The 19,671-nt window shown below is 38.7% G+C and overlaps 1 protein-coding gene across 1 annotated transcript in view; it reads right to left on the bottom strand.

Moving 5' to 3' along the window:
• LOC136866636 (nose resistant to fluoxetine protein 6) overlaps positions 1 to 19,671 on the bottom strand; it is a 278,908-nt gene that overhangs the window by 40,019 nt on the left and 219,218 nt on the right. The window contains exons 9-10 of the mRNA XM_068226571.1: positions 17,791 to 17,926; positions 3,356 to 3,545 (exon numbers count right to left, since the gene is read on the bottom strand). Coding sequence (XP_068082672.1) covers positions 3,356 to 3,545; positions 17,791 to 17,926 — 326 coding nt within the window. The remainder of the gene's footprint in view (positions 1 to 3,355; positions 3,546 to 17,790; positions 17,927 to 19,671) is intronic.

Here is a 19,671-nt window from a genome sequence, read left to right as displayed (position 1 = left end):
CGGAAGTTAGAGGGGGCAGGCGGCGGCCGGATTGAAGACGATCCAGCGATGTCAGGCAATGGCAGAATTTACGTAAATATGTGATCGTGCCGGCATGCATTTCGAGGGGAAGACTTCTGAAGTTTTCCTTAAAATGATGTATGTAATCTTTTCATATTTTGCTGAATTTGTTCCACATTCTGCGCAGTCTTCGTATTATATTTAGGCTATATTCCCTACTTCGATAATATTTCATGTAAGGGAGAACGAGTGATGACCCTCGACAAATGTTTCTTCTACTTTTGAGCTGGGTGACTAAAATTTTCAACCTCTGAATTTCGGAAAACTTTAAACGTTCCCCTTTTAGTCACCCTTCGTAGCATATGTTTAGCCTCTGCGTCCTTGTGCCTTTAGCCTAGTTATATTCTTGTCTTTCCAGAACATTATTTTACGGAGTGCTGTTGTTTCGCCTCGTTGCCTTTTGGAAATGGCCTGCTTAGTTGTAACTTTTTCTTTTACTTCTTAAGGCCTAGTAGAATGGCTAATATGCCCCTGTACACTCTTGACGGGTTTGCGGTTAACCATCTCTACGTTTAGATTACCTGGAGGAACAGTACTATCCTGGTTTTAAATTTTTTTAATTGATTACCACACCATGGGGCAACCTGTGTATGAACACTATGAAGCGGGGTCACCGAATTGGTTAATGGTGTAATCGAGAATGTAACAAGTGACATTTCTCTTTATTGAGGCTGGCCTCTATATATCTGGAGCTCAGGCTCCATTATGTGTACCTGTTAGGATCAATTATGTACTTTCAAAATGTTGAACCAGTTAGGAGCAATTATACACTTTCATGCGTAGGTAATGAATAGGAGTTTCAATCGCATTAAACTTGTACCTGATTAACAAATTCTAAGTCCAATAGTATAGTTGGAACTTACGATATATTTGTTAAATGTGTATAATCTCAAGTATTTTTTCAACTGATTCTTGTTTAAATCTTTAAAATACCCAATTTGGGTTTTAAGAGTTAAAAGAAAGAAAATGACTATTTTTAAAAAAGTAATTTCTTACCCTAAATGATCCCCTGTTCAGCCATTCTCCCCACGCTCTTCCTTATATCTGCGTTCCACGACAAATCCCCGTATAACTTACATTAACACCTAACTACATTACAGCGATTCCCGAGAGGTACTTTTATTCCCTCAACACATGAATTAAAATTGATAAGACTTTTCCTCCTGGTAAAACGTACCTGTTTACTTTTCATCTCGCTTATCGTCACAACATTGTCGAGATCCTTTTGCTGTAACTCACTATTCTATAACTTATTTAATACTTTTTGTGCTGCGACATCATCTCCAAGAAGCATTATTTGTGAATTCAGGTCTTTACTCATGCGATTTACATGGTAAGAGATTCCTTTGGTTTGAAAAGCACAGACGTAATCAGCGTTTTCTATCACAGTGCTTTAAAACACGATCGAATCAAGGTGATAAATGTGACATATCATCAAAATACGTTCCAACCAAACAGATGTCTTCAACTGAGAGTGGCATTAGAATTGGTGCGGTTGTTGACCTTTTATAATGAAGAATTTCTTGTGGACGTGCTACACTTTGCATACATATTTTTGCTTCATTTAAAAAGTATTTAGTCTTACATCAAGTCATCGACACTGCGATGGGCAACTGAATTTCAGATGCATGGCTTATTGCGTGTAGCACCTATTTTACCTCTGATGACGTCAGCTATACCCGTGTCATTGGAGATTGCAAGATGCCAGTGGTATCGGGGAGCCTTACTGTTACGTGACCGCTGCTAAGCCTTCCGTAACACACTGAAAGTGATCGGAGTGGAGTCATGTGACCGTGTACCCCACTCGACAGCATCCGACTTGTGCTGAATAGGATTAAGGTTCGGCAACTTTGAAGGTCAGACTACAATCCTCATGTCCATGGTGAGTTCATCGAACAAATCGGTCACAGTTTTTTTTTGCGATGAGACTGTACGTTGTATTGTTGCAGGTATGTGTTTCTTCAGTGTGCAGGAAGTTAAAGTCTGACAGTAGACTCCTGTTTCGTTCGCGGATGATACGTTTTGACAAATGTAGCAGCGGTTCTGCTTCATCCAACATGAACGATCCGCGAAGTATTATATTCGTCTGGCCTACTACTGCACCATTTCAATATAACTCAGCTCTGTCTAATTAAATTGCTCATCAGTGTACAATAACATATCGTTGCTGCCGGGGCAAAACCTCCTATGTGAAATATTTTAGCTTAGAATTTAGCATTCTCGCTCTTCATAATGTATGTGCTGCGGGTCAGTATATCTCGAAAAATATTATCACATAGGAGGTTTTGTCCCGGCAACGATGATATGTTACGACGATAGCTGTGGTAAATACAGTAGTGCCACTTATTGTATTTTCCTGTAGTAATCATCCTTTATCAGGTGAAGAATCAGGACAGTTCCAAAGGGTGTGAGAGAAGGAATCACCCATCCCATGGAATAACAATATAAGTAAAAAAGTTAAAGTTCTCGGGGGAAACATTTTTTTGTTTTTTAACAATACGAAATCACCGATCCACCACATGTTTCCAAACGGTTATTTGGCATATGAAACATGGTTTTTAAATAATGGTTTTGGTCGGATTTTGCTTAATTCAATACATTCAAGTAGTATCTGCTTTGAATCGCGAATGAAAGGCACTTGTTTTGTAATTGAACGGGCCTTATTTTCTTTCGTGGACCTCTCTAAACGTAGGTCACATATGTGTATTGTTTGCTACTAAGTTTTAACAGTTATCTTTAACAGAAACAGCTGCGAAAATTCACTGCCAACAATTAACTTACAAGATAATACTGTCCACGTCCAAAATAACAGCATAAAATGTACAACACACAGGACAAACAGCCTTATCTGGCTGAAGCCACATTTATTAACAATATTCAGATTATTAGCAAGTAAACTCAACCTATCTGATTTTTTACCGGTAGAGTGTTTTGTATTCTTTAAGTATTTCGTATTGGGTATTTCTTCAGTATCATGATGAAATGACTTAACTTGTTAGTGTCAAAAGATGGGGAGCATTGACCTTTGTAGTTTACTGCAAATATCTTCAAAAATCTAATGTATATTTGTCCGTTTTTTCCGCGGGATAAGAGAGATATAATCTCCTCTCTAATATTTACTCTTCTTCCTTCTAGGGATTGTACGTGAATGGACCTTACTATTTAGATAGGTAATCATTTAATTCGGTTCCCGTTATGAGATAACAATTATCAGCAAAAATGGTTCTAATCAATTCATTGGTCACTGAAGACAGATTAATTATCTTCATCCATCGATTTATCAGTGGAGACTCACCTCCATGTCCAGTGTGGCACAAAAATATAACCATTATTACTCCAAGACCCCACCCTGGTCTCCCCAGAGCGTTATAAAAAGCTGCTGATACATTGTCGAATTCATAGTCCGGTTGCAGGAAAATGTGGACGATACAAAGGGTGAGTAACAGGAGACCGCCAGTTACCAACCACAGCAGCAGAGCTACCACCTGCAACAGAAGGAAATATATTCAATACATCTTATGATTATAATTGGTGCAAGGACTTTTAGACGTAATAGGTTAGAATGCAAAGCTCTTTGAAGAAGGCGAAAGTATAGTGTAGCCGCTATCCAGTTACGTCGGTAAAAATCGTTAGCATTTATGCAAACCTCCCTACAGAACCGTCCTGAGGGTAGAAAACACATGCGCCTTAGTTAAACACGCGGTTAATCGCATAGTGAGAGCGGGGCTCACCTCCGTAGTATACTGCTTGTGTTTGTAATGTTACAGCATCTCTACTTTTGAAATTCCATATACCTTTCCAGTAGATTGTCAGCAAGAGGTGGTTTCAGTTATTTCCATCATCTTTGGAAACCGAAACTCTCAATCCATTATTGGGCACGACAGGGCAGGTTTGGCGAGCGGTGCGTTCAGTAACGAGAAACAGTGCTACTAATTTTTAAGCATTTAATAAATCAATCTTTGTGTTTAACGTGAAATGTTTATATTGTGACTGTCCCACACTTTGTAAACGTCCTCCGTGGGTATCGGCCAAGTATGTGGGGAGAGGCTATTGAAAGGAGCTGGCTCCTCTCCCACTCTTCGTTGACCAGTCTTCGTCCACACAACAAGAGAGTTAAGAGCTAGCGAATCGAGCGCGCTAATCATTCCTCCCACACTTCCTACATGACCACGCTCGCCGATCACACGGAAGGACATTTACTAAGTATTTGACTCTAGTTATGATGGCATCCATTAATCAGACACGAAAGTGCTTGCCTGAAACGATGGAAGAAGTGGTCTTAAGGACCGAAAGTGATGGCAATGAATGAGATGAGGTTTACGAAAGTCATCATAACTCTGAATGAGCGTGTCTGCAAGTTCTAAGGAAGAAGACGACCTTCCGTTGATTGAAGGTTGTATTACCAAATCGGGCCTCCATTCTCCCACTAGAAATGTTTGAACCTAGAAACAAAGTTGCAAACAGTGTTCCAGAATATATGCTGAAAGCAACAGAAATGATGACTGACCTTGTAAAATGTTTGTTTCCTACTCTGCTGGATTATACGTTCGCATTAGTTAGTTCATACTCAGCATACTCCACTCTAGAACTTGTTTAAATTTAAGCGTTTCTTTGTACAGAGTCGGGGATGAAGTGAAATGAATGTATATGTCGTGTTTCACGGCCGGATGCCCTTCCTGATGCCAATCACAGTTGAGGAGCTAATGAAGATGAATTGAAACTCGCTAAGGAGGCGAAAGGAATCAGCTGTGGCCTATGAATAGGAACTGTTCTAGCTTTTATCTGGAAGTATAAACAGAAAGCCATTGAATACCATTCTCAGGACTGCCGACGGTGGAAATGGAACCCACGCGTCTTCCGAATACAGAGCTTGGACCCACAGCCGTAGCGCTTTAACACTCGTGTTCCTAAATAAATAGCCATCTCAAATTGACGCATTAAATTTACCTTCATCTTAATTTGGGTTTATTATGGCCATTAAACATGAAGGTGAGCGCTGCGCTCACTGGCGAGTAACGGCGCACTTAAGTCCTAGCGGGTAATGCCGGGTTAAGGTGCTGATTTTTGGAATGTCCTCTTTAATTTGCTGTTTAATAAAATGAAAATCCACAACCTGTTTCCAGTCATTCAACCGGGTCAGGAATGGAAATGAATGAAGCCTCATCTAGCGACGAGAATAGGAATTGTGCCAGCTGCTGAAGCCTGTCGAACTCCTCCGGGGCAATGATTAATGAATGACAGATGAAATGAAATTTTATTGGAGAGTGTTGCTGGAATGAATGATGACAGGGAAAACCGGAGTACCCAGAGAAAAACCTGTCCCGCCTCTGCTTTGTCCAGCACAAATCTCACTTGGAGTGACCGGGATTTGAACCACGGAACCCAGCGGTGAGATGTCGACGCGTAGCCGCCTGAGCCACGGAGGCTCAATTTGCTGTAGAATAGATACACTTTTTAAAATATAGAAGTGCTTTAAATAAACGATTTAAAAGAAAGCAGTGTGGGAGTGACAGTCTTTGCAGCGTTGTTTCATCTGATACTGCACCGAACCACGGACTCGGCCCCAAAGGAACTGATACATGGTGTAAATTGTACCGGGTGGTACACCTCTACGCCGCACGTTTAAATCTTGCGCCAATTAGAACTCCTCTACTGGAGAAACACTGAACTTGGAACTAGACCAACTTAAATTTTTCCTCTGAAGATGTCACTGTGTTTACTATTTATCAAGAAGAGTGGACATTCTCTCATAGATGTCTCTATTAAGAAACTATGATCATGCACCCTGGTGCGAAGTGAAGGAACTTTATTTGAAGAAATTTTGTACTCATAAGTTTTTGTCCTTACTAAATTTCGTTCTTTCATTTGTGGGTTGGCAATATTAATCTTTCCTTCCGCCAGTTTTGAACTTAGCCAATCCAGAATTTCTGTAATTAATTTTTGACCAATCGTGTCTTACAGCTTCGATTTTGATGTGTAACTGTATGCTACCCAATAAACGCCTGTGGGTGTGTCTTAATTATTCATGAAAGGTCTCGAACCTTTCCCGAGGGTATAAAACCTGCTGATTTTCTTGTCTCTCGGCCACTTCGTCAACACCTAACTTAGTGTATGGGCGTGTAGCAGGAGGCGGGAAGCGCCTCTTCCATCTGGCAGCAGTTCTTCAGTAAGGTAATGGCCGCTTAACATCTTTATTTCTTGCTAGCTCAGCAGTTTAACCCGCGGAAAAGCTACGAAACTTTTACAATGTAACCTACCTTTCTACAAATGTAAACTTGTGCCGGCTTATGTAAAAACTGCATAATTCTGTAACTGTAAACCGGGAATAGAGTGTGCTTTACCCTCTCGAGCTCCCCTTCATTTTGACATGAGGTGACTACGTTTGGGTAACTGAATTTCTACTCTTCCTTAATGTGTTAAATTTATTCATTATACGAGTCACCTCCATAGTTTGGGAATAGCCCCTGTTTCATCGGCCTTGTGCCTCTCAGGTTTTAAGAAGTTTCATGTAGGAGTGCAAATTCACGCCTCCATTCATTTTTGTATTTTGGGTCATTTACTTAACCTACTCTTTTTCTACTAAGGCCCAGTAGGTTGGGTAAAAGATACCCCCGTTTCATTTTGTGTAAGTTGTGCCTTGATGGCAATTTAGTGTAAAGTCTGGTATTGCCTTTAGTAGGCTTGAAAAACTGAGAGCGGGTCAGCTCTTTATGTACTGGATATGTGCCTCTAGGAGGCTTGTCATTGCTAGGTGGGAGCAAGTGCTCCATGTTATTAGGGGATTTCTGCCCTTTGGTAAATATGTGTTTGTGAGCTGAGAGCTCAGAAATTGTAAAACTTGGGGCTTGAAGCCCATATTGTTAAATTGTCTCTAAATTTTGGATTTTCTTGTTTTGGTTAAAGCCTTGTCATTTTACCTAACTCCTCATTGTTATAAAATTTGCTAAAGTTGAATTTAAAAAAAAGGAAATGTAACCTTCAGTTTAAGTTTTCATTTTTTTCTTTTCTTGGCATTTGTAGTTATACCCATTCACCCCTGCACCTTCTTTCACCTCTGCTGTTCCACAGATACCTCGGAACATAAATAAAACAAAGCACATGCAGCAGGCCAAACATTTGTACACAAGCATGGTTTACCATATGCTGTCATAGAGGAACTTCAGCCTATTTTCAGGGACCTATCTGATGTACAGTTAGCCTACTGAAAAAGTGGTTACATAGTCGTACCAAAAGTCAGAATGAGTGCATCAACGGTGTTATTCGGTCAATTAATGCTCTTCATTTTGGTCTTGACGTGGCTGTAATGACTTTCCAAAACGGCAACTTGTCAAGATGTGAGGCCTTGAAGAAACGTAGTTTTAGAGTTGGGAATTACAACATACGAGACACGTACAATCTTAACAACGAAAGTGTTAATTGGGGTAGCGAAAAATAAGGTACGAGAGAAGAGAAGGCTGGAAAAAACTTTCAGGAAGTTCCAGGTGACTCAAGTTACGGTTCTGGAATGCATCGAAACTTTGATACCAGATTCCCGTATTTACGTTTTGAAAGATTTAGTGTACCTTTCTTCGGAAACTACCTGCAAGAACTTCCTGAAAGTTTTACAGCTTTGAAATAATGTTTCTGTGAGTATTTTAACCAAGGGATATTGTATTATACCTCATAGTGTGTAAATTATTGACTTCCAGCACCTCCAAAGTAGCAAAAGAAAATTGGAGTTTTACAAAATTAATTCTTCCATACCAAATGGTACTTTCGGAAATCCCCGTGTTAAACTATTATAAAACCATCATAGATTCACCTTATTGTTTCAGACATGTATTTAATTAGTTGTTGAGAAAACGTGCAATGAAGTATTTAAAAATGCGTGGTAAAAATCGTCGTTGCCGGGACAAAACCTCCTATGTGATAATATTTTTGGAGCTATACTGACCCGCACCACATACTTAATGAAGAGCGAGAATGCCTTGACAATATTCACACAATATTGCACCTTAGATGACAGAACCTCACCAACCAAAGTTCTAAGCTAAAATATTTCACATAGGAGGTTTTGTCCCGGCGGCGATGATATACTCCCTACCGGAGGGCCTTAAATAGGTCTGCTTTCTAACATGTTCGTACCTAAAATCCTTTCCCTTATTATAGTAGAACTGAAATGAGCAGGAGTAATATTCCCTAATGTTCTAATAGCGATTGTCAGGCTTTGCCGTGCGATGTTGACGTGAATATGTGAAACAACAGTTAGATTCTCGAATTGATCGACCGTTTGGCGTTCCTTGTACCTCACTGCCTCTCAGCGTTCGTGACTCGTCCTGGAATGCTTCCTGTGGATCCCTACATTTCGAAATATAATCACCGGACTTGTGACCAGTACTCGCACTCTTGGACTTCTGGCGTTCCCTGAACTTTCTTATCCATTTCTGGTGGTACCGAACTTATCCTGCGATTACAGAGTTGTAGTGACTTGTTGTAACATATCTGATATATTCAGTTTTGTAATCCTTTTTGCTGTCTTTTATTTCAAGGCATTGATATCAGTATCCTGTTCATAGTTGCAGAAGGGAAATATAAGACAAAATAGTTTTAGAGATATTCACATAAACGCAAAATTGTATCTAGTAATTCATCTCTCCTGTGAAGTGCTAAGTAGTATATACCAAAATGAAGTCAGGAACGTGATTTGTCTTGTTAAAACAGTCGAAATTGTTTATCGCTTTTAACGACGTACAGGACATAACGACAAAATCGAATGGCCCCGTTTAAATCCTATATAAATCTCTATTTAAAAATAGCTTAGTACAACGTCGCTTATAACGACATATCTTATAAAACGACATATATTAATAAAAATTTCGCAGAAATATATCGGCTATAAAGTCCAGTGTAGAGTTTCATTTCTTTCGTATTTGGGGGTTGCTGACAACAATGTAACGCTTTTTACTGTAAATCTAATTCCTCGCACTTCCAATCCATAAATACTTCACTGTAAATATAGTACTTAATACACTTATGATTTTTCAATTTTTAATTCTGTTAATTAACCATGTAAGTGTTCTCGACAAAACCTTACCGATTTGACATTTTTTGCAACAAAACAAAAAAGCCGGTGTGTGTGATTATTATTACAACCACTGTTGATTGGATGTCCGCTCCGTTTCGACTGCGTATCAAAATTACTAATATTTGAAATATATTGCCACGAACTGAGATCATGGTGCTTGTTCATTTGGTGCTTTATTAGGTTCGGTATTTTTGTGTTTCATCATTTCCTAACCAACAAAATTTTTATTTAGTGATTTGATTTTACATTTAAAAATCCAGTGCAATATAGAATACGTCACATTGTAACAAATTGTTTTGCTCATTTAAATTACAAGGTAATATTCTCTCAAAACCCACATTTAGTGCACTGAAATTGTCCGTCAAAATTGACGCCCAGTCATATTTATGGCGTCAACTCAAAATACCTGCGCGTGATATTGGAGACATTATTATTATTATTATTATTATTATTATTATTATTATTATTATTATTATTATTATTATTAATACTATTCTTATTGAAAAATCACCGCAAACGAGCCTTTCTAGTTGTTTTTCCTTTGTGTACCTTTGAGCTCATTAGTCGACCTGGCACGCCTTTTCACTACAACTGCAAAAGGTTTAATTCCGGAGGCCTACTTTGAAAGAGGGCGGCGAGCCTTTTAGAGGATAACGCCCTCCTTCAGGTCAGGGAGATTTGTGATGTGGAAAAGGTGAGGGGGTTATATGGGTATATTCATCATATTCGTCTACAGACCTATTTCACAAATGCCTGCAATTTTATGTGTAATTCAGACTCAGATATTGAACCCGAGTGACATAGGTCCATAGTCAGTCATGATTTGGTTGATAAAATAATATATGGCACATTTATTGAAATACAGAAAGTTTATTCCGTACAAGCTGTGTTGAAATAATAGGTTGGGTACGCGACGGACTGGAGCCGTGAGGCTTAGCCTGGCACAGCAGAATTTAGCTGCTTCACAGCAGGGGAGCCCATTAGTTTGGCGACCAGGAAAAATACAAGTCCACAAATAAGTCTTGGTCAGAAAGAGAAGGGGGTAGTTTGAGACAATGAAAGCTTGCAACACGTGCAGTGCGCTGGGATATTTTGGACGAACGGAAACTTCCGCGACATCATGAATTCCAGGAAAGGTTGAATGGAAAAGTACAGGGGTTTCAACGACATTCGCTAGCCTAGGTTCGTGCAGGTGGAAACTTAAATCACGTGACCACTTGCAGGCCAATCACAAAAAGTTGATGGAAGACTCAGGGATACCATCTTGAGAGAAGGTGGATGAGACACCTATGTAACTTCGAAAGTAATCAGTAATAAATTATTGTGAGTACACGGATCAATGTAATGAACTTATTAGATGTCACGCATGGAAAAATAATCGATAATTATGGGCAAATTAAACAAAATTGAAGGCTGGATTTCTTGGAAACCAGACAGCTTGAATTTCATTGGCTGGACGAAAACCACATTGTAAGGGACGCTTCCAAAGACTCGAAATGTGACGAGCTAAATCCACCCATATCTCCTAAATCTATGATCGTCAGGAGTTCATATTTAATCCAGCAAATATGCTAGCGGAGTGGATTATTTTGATATAAATTATAACGTCCAATTCGGAGTGCAAGTGCCGATATTAAAAATCCACCCCCACCATCATGGATATGACGTCAGTTAATGCGCTAGGGAAAGCTTCGTCAATATATACGAGTGCATAGTACACTCATTACCCAGTCTTACCAGTATTAGCAGTCTTAGCAGTCTTAGCAGTTGTGCTAGTCTCGCTTGATTTGAAATTGTACTTCGAAGCAGAACGACCGTCCGCAGCTGAATTTAAACTTGTCGTGCTTACAGTAATTCAGCATGTATTGGTGCGAGCATCCGCCGGTACTTATAAAATGTGACCGCGCTTGAAAACCGTGAACTGAAAGTAGTTAACTTAGGACAGTGTGTGCCAGTTACAAATATCGTAGTAAAGTTAATTAATTGCATTGCAAGAGTGACTAATATAAAATTCAACTGCACAGCACTAAGTGCAAGAATGGAATACTGTGTGACGAGCAGTACCTGGGAAATAATAGCCTGTACTTAGGAGGATCGAACCGCTATCATGAACACTTCAAGAGGGAAACCTGCGTCGGGCGTATCGCGTCGGACAACATAAATCGTGCCGGGCGAATAATTCGACACCTCGTCGTACGTGTCCATGTCCTTTGTGCGGTAAATGGACGAAGCATAAAACAGTGTAATATAATAAATCTTGGGTCTAGGGTATTAATTTGTTTTGTAAAAGTCAACTTTTCAGTGTTAACATTGTCAATGGTGAAGTAGTGTGATAGTTACGGTATTAGTGTAAAAATGGTAATTTGCCAGGAAATCACTTGTGGAACTACGCCATCAAGAATGGGCGAGTAAAACGGAAGAATGGGGCCGTGATGATCCCTCGTATGCCAAGCTGCAATGGATTACCAATAACTAAGATGAGTACCAAAATGTAAATGATATTTGGGAAATGTTAGCGTGATTGGGAAAATGGGAATAATTTGATTAGACTTGGTTACCTTCTGTAACAAGATGGGTCGCTTAACGATCCCATCCTAAATTTGTAGCACGGAGAGGATTAAGTAATAATAACGTAAATAATCGGGTCTTTTTATGTATTCAGTTTGTTGTAGATGTAAATTTTGTAGATATAGGGTAGTACGTTAAGTCATGCATGCATTCATATTTTCTTTGTAGTCAAGAATATTTTTACATTTGATTTCGTTATCATAGTCAGATAGACCCGATGTGTGCTTTTCTGTTAGTCATTTTGACGAGTTATGTAATGACATTGAAGGAAAGTCCAGCCTTGTCATGCCAGCTGTGTTTTGTTGTTGATCAGTGTGTTCATATTTTCAAAGTGAAGTTGTGAAATTTGTGAGAACCGATATTAATCATAATAATAATTCAAGAAATATTGGAATTTTAGTGAGCAGTGCGTAATAATAAAATTTATGTGATAAGGTGTTGAGTTTATCGGGAATCACTTAATGACGGGATGTCGTTTTTAATTCGGAATTAAAGTGTGTGATAATTTAACTTGATCAATTAATAATATTGAAAAGTAATATCGGTGCTAATAATCCGTACATGTTAATGAACGTGTGGTTTAAATTACGGTCCAATATTTTTTTACGAATAAATGTCGTGTCTTAAATTTGCAATTCAGTAGCCAGAACACGTAGGACTAATGTTACGAAACCATGATTGTCAAATTTTGGTAAATATAATTTCAAAAGTTTACGATTATTTGTGGAGAACGAACTAAGGCGTAGATCAAAATGAGATAGAAAAATGTTAAAGAATCTGCAGTCAGATAATAAAAGGTCGTACGATGTCAGAAGTGGAATAAATAAGTCAGTTGATAATTCTGTGAGAAATAAAAGAATCAAGGAATATTGAGATAGAAAGGGATATAAATTCCGTATGAGAAACACTTAGCATATATAAATGAGTGTAAAATATACGGGCAGTGTCAGAGAGAAATACTGAGTTACGTAGCGGGTAGAATTCGAACCCGTGACAGCACGTACGAAATAAATAGACTGCACCGCTAGTCGTCTAGATACTACGGATCTAAGGATAATGAGAGTTCCGATTCCACATAAATGATCGTATATTGTAATCATTGTAATGACGTGTGATGACAATCATGATGGCGTGATGATAATAATAAATATTGCAGATAAAGGATTGGACCGCCTTAATTAAATGAGCGTTGATAAAGATGTTAAACGGGAAGCTAAATGATAATATGCAACCGATAATAATAGTAACAATGTTAGGACGATGGTAAATCATCCCGGTAAGATTAATAATAATTATCATAATGATAATGGTAATGATATCGTTGCTTGATCAGTAAAATTGTAATCGCGACCGATATCTTAATGCAATTCAGGGGAAGTGACCGATTCAGTAATAATAATAAAATCTTGAATGACATTAATAATAATGGTAATAGCTTGAGTCACCTATTCATTAATAATAATAATAATAATAATAATAATAACCACAAGAGGGATATAATAATAATAACAATAACAGTAATAAACATTTGTGTTTGCGTCCCGCATAATAATGACGATATTAATCAAACGTGACAGTGCCAGGAACCGTTGAGTAATAATAATAATAATAATAATAATAATAATAATAATAATAATAATAATAATAATAATAATAATAATTTCAAGGATGATAATTTTGTGGATAAATAAACATTCTGACGATAGTGGATTAAATAAGTGGTGACAACATCCCTCTATTCGAGTAGTTTGAATAATAAGAATAATAAATATTATAGTAATTTGTTACCTCGTTATCGTACGGTTTCCGCACGGGACAAGTTACAGTAATACTTAGTGTGTTTGTTTACTTCGCTTGCGATGCGAGGGGAGGTCTTCGGCACGGTATGTCCCACCGCTTCTCCTTATCTCATCTGTAGCAGTAGTTTACTGAGGCTACTTTGTAATATTTCAGATCATGTGTAAATAAAATATAAATGTTAATTCAGTGGTATGGCATCAGCTGGACATCGTAAGATAGGAACTGTCCGTGTAATCCATTTTCGTAATTCACGAGAAACATTACCCAGTCCGAGTACCGGTCTCGGAAAAATGTATATAGCCGGGGTACGTCATCTTGGTTAAATCGAAAAGCCGACCATAACATGGGTTATGCTCGGGCTCCCGATAGAAGGAAGCTATGTCCTTGAACAACGGTTCGATTCAAATGTAATCGATCCATAAGTTATACCCCATTTGTAATTTCTTTCAGGAGCAACCCAGCAACATATTGATACCACTTGCGGTATAGCAAGTGATTTGTTTATGTAACGTGTGTGAAAATTTAAATTTCATTGCCAAATGTATCAAAGTTTCGTACGTCGGATGGCGTAATAAACTGTTTTTCTAGCTATTATTTCATAGGAAACCATTCTCAATCTTTTTATTGTAGTTAGATGATACCCTTTTTAAAGTTAACTGTCACTTCCTAGTCCTATCATGGAATCCTTAAAATCTATTTTACAATCGAACTTTCCCCATTTTAATTTTAAATTGCTCCGTTCATTCCCGTGTTCTCTTATGCCTCTATATTTATATATTCGTGGACTTAAAATAATGAACCGACACCCCTGAGATAAATGCTAGTCTGGGACTCGGGAGGTGGACGGGTGCAATATAGAGCTTAGTCATTCATGCTTAACATTTCAATTATTGAGGGGTTGGTGTTTGGTCAAAAATAGTTTCTCACGAAGCCATGTTAAGAACCAAATTCTGAAGTACAGATACCAGGTGGAAAGAGCTGTCAAGTGATGCATAGCATCATCCACTTATCGTACTACATGTTGCACGACTCTTTGTAGTTGACGTGTGAGCGCACTGCTGTCTATTTACTGAAAAGTAGTAGCACGCCAGGAGACTAGCGGCGGGAGAAGTACACTTCGTATAGCAACGTTAAATACACCAGGCAGATAATCACCAATATACAAATCAGTATAATAGGAAGCACCTTTTTTTAAAGGAAATGCAACAAATAAAAACTAGTGAACCCCTTGCAGCTCCGAAGCATTCGTTATAAATAGGTAAGATATGTGTTCTTTCTACGCTTGCCGTAGTCGTATTATATTCCCTGCCCTTTACAATACTTATATAAACAGTTAATACCAGTTATTCGTTATGTAGTTTGTAACACTTCTTTCCATAGAGTATTTACTGCGCTTCGGCCATTCGAGTATATCTGGATCTTAACACTTTCGAACGATCTTGTCCGAGATAGTGCAACATATATTGACCGTGACAGAAAGCTGGTTCGGGTAAGTAGACACCCACTTTATCAAGAATTTGTCCCTGCGCTTTATTAATTGTCATGCAGAAGGCTCGTTGACTTGACACCTTCCCGTCTGTGCGTGCATAGATGATTGCTATTATCGGCAAGTAAGTTTTTTTTTGGAAGGTTCTGCCATCTGTTCAGTATATGAAGAAGCTGGAGAAGATCAGAGAATCAAAGAGTACATAGCACAAAAGAATATCCTTACTTGATCAGTGGAAGTGTGTACCCTTTGGATTCACAGGTAATAATCAAATATGACTGCATGCTATGATATTACTAAGGATGAAAATCACATAGGTATATCAGAATATTAATGAAAGTGATAACCGCTTAGCAACCTGCTAGGTGCAGAGTGTATAGCGGGCTAGCGTAAGCAATAGTCTGCGATAATTGGAATGATCATTTGGTGAATTCATTTTATTATTACTGAAAGTCGACTGAAATTAGAGACCTATCAACGTCTTATATTCACCGGCGGATATTTCTGGAGAGAATAAAACAAAATTGAAGCAAATCGGACCAGTAGAACGGAAGGACGGATTTGCCAAAAGTATTTTTAGTAAAGTCTCCCCCTTTTTCTACCGCTCTTTAGACACCGTGTGGGGTCGCTGTTGCGAACGGCGTCGCACATGTATATTTGGCCCTGTTAAACTCCCAGTCACCATTTCTGACGCCAACCCTATATGGAGGGATGTAATGTGTTTCATTGAAGAGGGGAGTGTTGAGACAAACATAAACAACTCATCTCCGGGACAGAAGAATTATTCACACGCGATTAAAATCCACGACCCGACCGGGAATCCTAAACCGGTAACTTATGAAGTGGAAGACTCAACGCTGACCATTCAGACAAGGAGTCGGAGAAATGGCTTGAGCAAACATTTTACTTTAATTAATTACTGAGCGGCATCTGAAATTGAACTTTTAATTTCGTTAGCCGTATCGGTTGCGTCTCCTGCCGTATCGGCCGCGCTAACTTCCGATTCCCTAGCTGTGCTCTTACTACCTTTCTGGTTACTCTCTTTATCAATATTTTTGAAACAAATTTTTATGTGTTTCTCACAGTTTTAAAAATTTCAAATTTAAACTCCATAATGTTCCTGTCTCCAGAATGTGTGTCTACCTCCTGTAGATGGTATAGATATTCTGATAGCATAAGAAGTTTAGAAAAGTGGAGATTTGATTATGATGATGAGGGTGATGATGATGATTATGATGATGGTTGTTGTTTAAAGGCGCCTAATTTCTAGGTCACCGGCCTCAAGTGGAGATTTATTTATGATCATCGTGAAATTCCAAAAATTTTCGCCGCACAACTCACTTGTTTATTTCGTCAAGATCTGTCTTCTTCCGACGGTGATGACTTTTGCTTGGGGTACGAAATCACAGTGTCATTTTCAGAGATTTTACACACTGTCTAGCAATATTACTTACGGGTTTTTTCTTTCACTTCCACGGATAGCTTTAGCAATCCTTTCCACAGCTTTCTGGAGAGGGATTACAAAACCTCTCTTCTCTGCCTCTTCACAAATCTTCAGACAATATCATATCAACTTCCTGCTCTGAAATCAAAGTACGTTCTGCGATTTATTCCGGCAAGTATGCATTATAAATACAATGCAATAAAATGTCACATTTTGTATAATTTCCTCAAATATTTCCAAGCTCCGTAATACGGAATAAAAACACTGGATCGAGCAAGTAATGGAGGTTAATGGTATAGTCGTAGTATTGAAAGGTACGTTCTGATAGTTCTTAGAGGGAAGTCTGTTTACTGCTGTGTGGGGAGAAGGGAGTAGGTGGTATGCTTGCCATGAAAACGTGGGTGGATCCACTGCGGTTGCCATGGAGATAAGCTTGCTGGCTGGCTCGCGTTGCTTGGAATTGTCAAACCTCTCACTTATGAGTTACGTACAACAGATCACAGCGGTCTGAACGAAGGAACAAGTGAGCCGGAAGCGAAGGGAAGGAGAATGTGGCAACCCCATGCAATGGCACGTGACATGATCCTTCCTGAAGCCCTGTCTACCAAAACACATCGTTTAATATTACGGGTATAGTGGCACAACGATAAAGGTGTGCAGACTGTACCACGCACTCTGACTCAAACTTCTGGATTTTCTTTAAGGTTTAGCATTTGATCTCTATCGACCATACTGCCCAAAAATGTGCAGAGAAACACATAAAAAGCACAAATAAGCAAATTTAAAATTATGCACTGAAGACAACATTGCTCATGCACACAGGAAATTAGTCTAATTGCAACAGGCCGAGAGGAAACAACAGGTAGACAAAAATGAATCATTTAAACACGATGGTTAGCTCGATCGAATCCCGCCGGCGAGGACTCATACAAAGGGTAGTAAATATTCGGTACTGCAATACATCGAATACTGGCGTCTTCACCTGACACTGTCAGATGGCACCACGTTGTATTCAACAACATCACTGTACAGTCAGATTAAGATCGTGACTGGGAGAGAACTGTACTTTTGAAATCCGAGTTAGCTGGAGTTAGAGGATGTATGTTGACTTATGAGTTTACTCAGGCTGGGAGTATAATTTATTGTACACGCAGGTACATAAATGGTGCTCCGGCATAAGCAATCAACACCTTCCCACTCCACTAATGAAAGGTGAAGAGGTAGTGTTGAAGGCACAGTGTGTGTATTGCCATACATCCATTCAGTCACAAGAGTCTTGTAGCGGGCTGTCTACCTGCAACAGTGTGTTAAGTGAGGAGGTGCTTTGTTTACATCGGGACACCATTTCTCTGCATGCGTGAAACTTACCTTACGAAATTTGATGGTTATCTTCCTTGAATTGAGTTCGACCAGCAGATAGCCCAAAAGCAGACCAAGTAAATACGGTACGAATCTTGCATGACTTGGGTTGTACAGCAACTTACCGTAATCAGCGCCATCTTTCCTGGAACAAAACGAATTAGTGAAACATAACGTCATGGAATACAATAACTGTCAACAGCCTTATACTGTATGAATGAAGTTAAGGGGAGGTGGTACACCTTTTCATGTCTAAAAAACACTTTTTTCGTTTTTCATATTTTTTGATAGTTTAGACCTTATTTTATAATGTACTGCTTGTTTATTTTGAACAAGCCATCCCGTAAGGTCTCAAATGCCATTTAAATGTCACTCTGACAGCTGTGGACACGCCCACTTTTTGTATAACAGATATAGTTTATAGTTTTGCCGCATTTAAAAAAAAAATTGAATTTCACGGCATGTACTCTCATTCTAGGGTTGGTACAAGTGTTGCGGCTTGGCGGGTGGCGCTTGTCTTTTGTTTTGTGTCATGGCTGTTGTTTTGAACACGTCCTGTTGTGGAAAGTAAACAAAAAGTAAAGAAGTATTTTTTTAGGATGCCTAGCTCAACTAGATTGTTCAAGAATTGTCGATGAGGGCAATTAGATTGTGTCTATTCTTCTGCTGAATTTCGTCTTTTCCTTTTGGGCATTCACTTGTTGTATGCTTGGCAGATTTACAGTAGTATCCACGGACAGATGATAGTGCTGGAAAATTTAGGAATTAATCCTGGCAGAAAAAATGCGACAAATTTGTAGTGAAATTGATACAGAGCGAGTGAGAAAGGCTGACTTACAGGCCGATATGGTGATCCAGAGAAACAGGGTAATGAGCAGGAACAGGAAGAGAGCAAGGGAAAATGACTGTGATGATCCAGATGATCCAGAATATGGACCAGGGATGCATTAGGCAGTGTGTAACTTTAATTCAATTTTTCCGAAGGTATAATTTTTAAAGATATTCAGGTATTTTTCTCAGTATATATTTAATCCAGATAAATGAAATTTTTACCAGCTATTTTACTGTGTTTGATGAACATACTGACATTATTTTATGCCTCTAACTCAAATAGTTCCAAAGTTATTGAGTATAACACTTCACATAAAGCAATGATTTTTAGCAGTAAAGTTAAAAAAATATGTTTCTGCTATGTGTGAGGTTAGATGAAGTTATAAAATTGTCAGTATATACAATGAACATTCCTTTTGAGCCATACCAAGTTTCACCATTCTAAGCTTCATAGTTTCGTATGAAAATACTTTTGAATATGGACAATTTAACATTGCCAAGATAGGGTGTACCACCTCCCCTTAATATCTGTTATTTGACCGGTACACTCTAATTACTAAGTCCATGTGTATGAGGGACGTAGAAGGCACGTTCTGCCTGTCGCACGGGAAAACAGACATGATTCCCTAAGGCTGGTTTCACACCAAACACGCCCAGGCACGTCTAGTCCGTCAACAGGAAAATCCAACACGGAAATCTCCCTTTGTTTTCGGCTACCACAGCTATATTTCATTCACACAGACCAAGTCTCAGGCAAGTCAAGGTTAAACCAGTCCAGTCAAGTGGAAGGGGAACCAAACCGGGCTTGATTCTGATGCGTCCAGTCCAGTCCAGTCTCATTGTTTTAACAACACGAGTCACATTATGATCAGTGTAGTTATTTAGCGCATTTCCTTCTTGCGTTTTGTGCATGAATCTGGAAAAGTGGATTTTTTACGCAATTTTCTAAAATGTCTGTTCTTTGTAATTATGTTCATATCACTGTGGTTATAATATTTATGTTAAAATAATATAATTTGTATTGTAATTATTTTGTGTGGTGTAATAAATACTTATTTG

This window comes from Anabrus simplex, chromosome 3 (genome assembly GCF_040414725.1).
Source record: "Anabrus simplex isolate iqAnaSimp1 chromosome 3, ASM4041472v1, whole genome shotgun sequence".
NCBI classification, from domain to species: Eukaryota; Metazoa; Arthropoda; class Insecta; order Orthoptera; family Tettigoniidae; genus Anabrus; species Anabrus simplex.
Note: the sequence above shows the minus strand (reverse complement) of the source record. Positions and strands in the feature narration are given on the sequence as shown.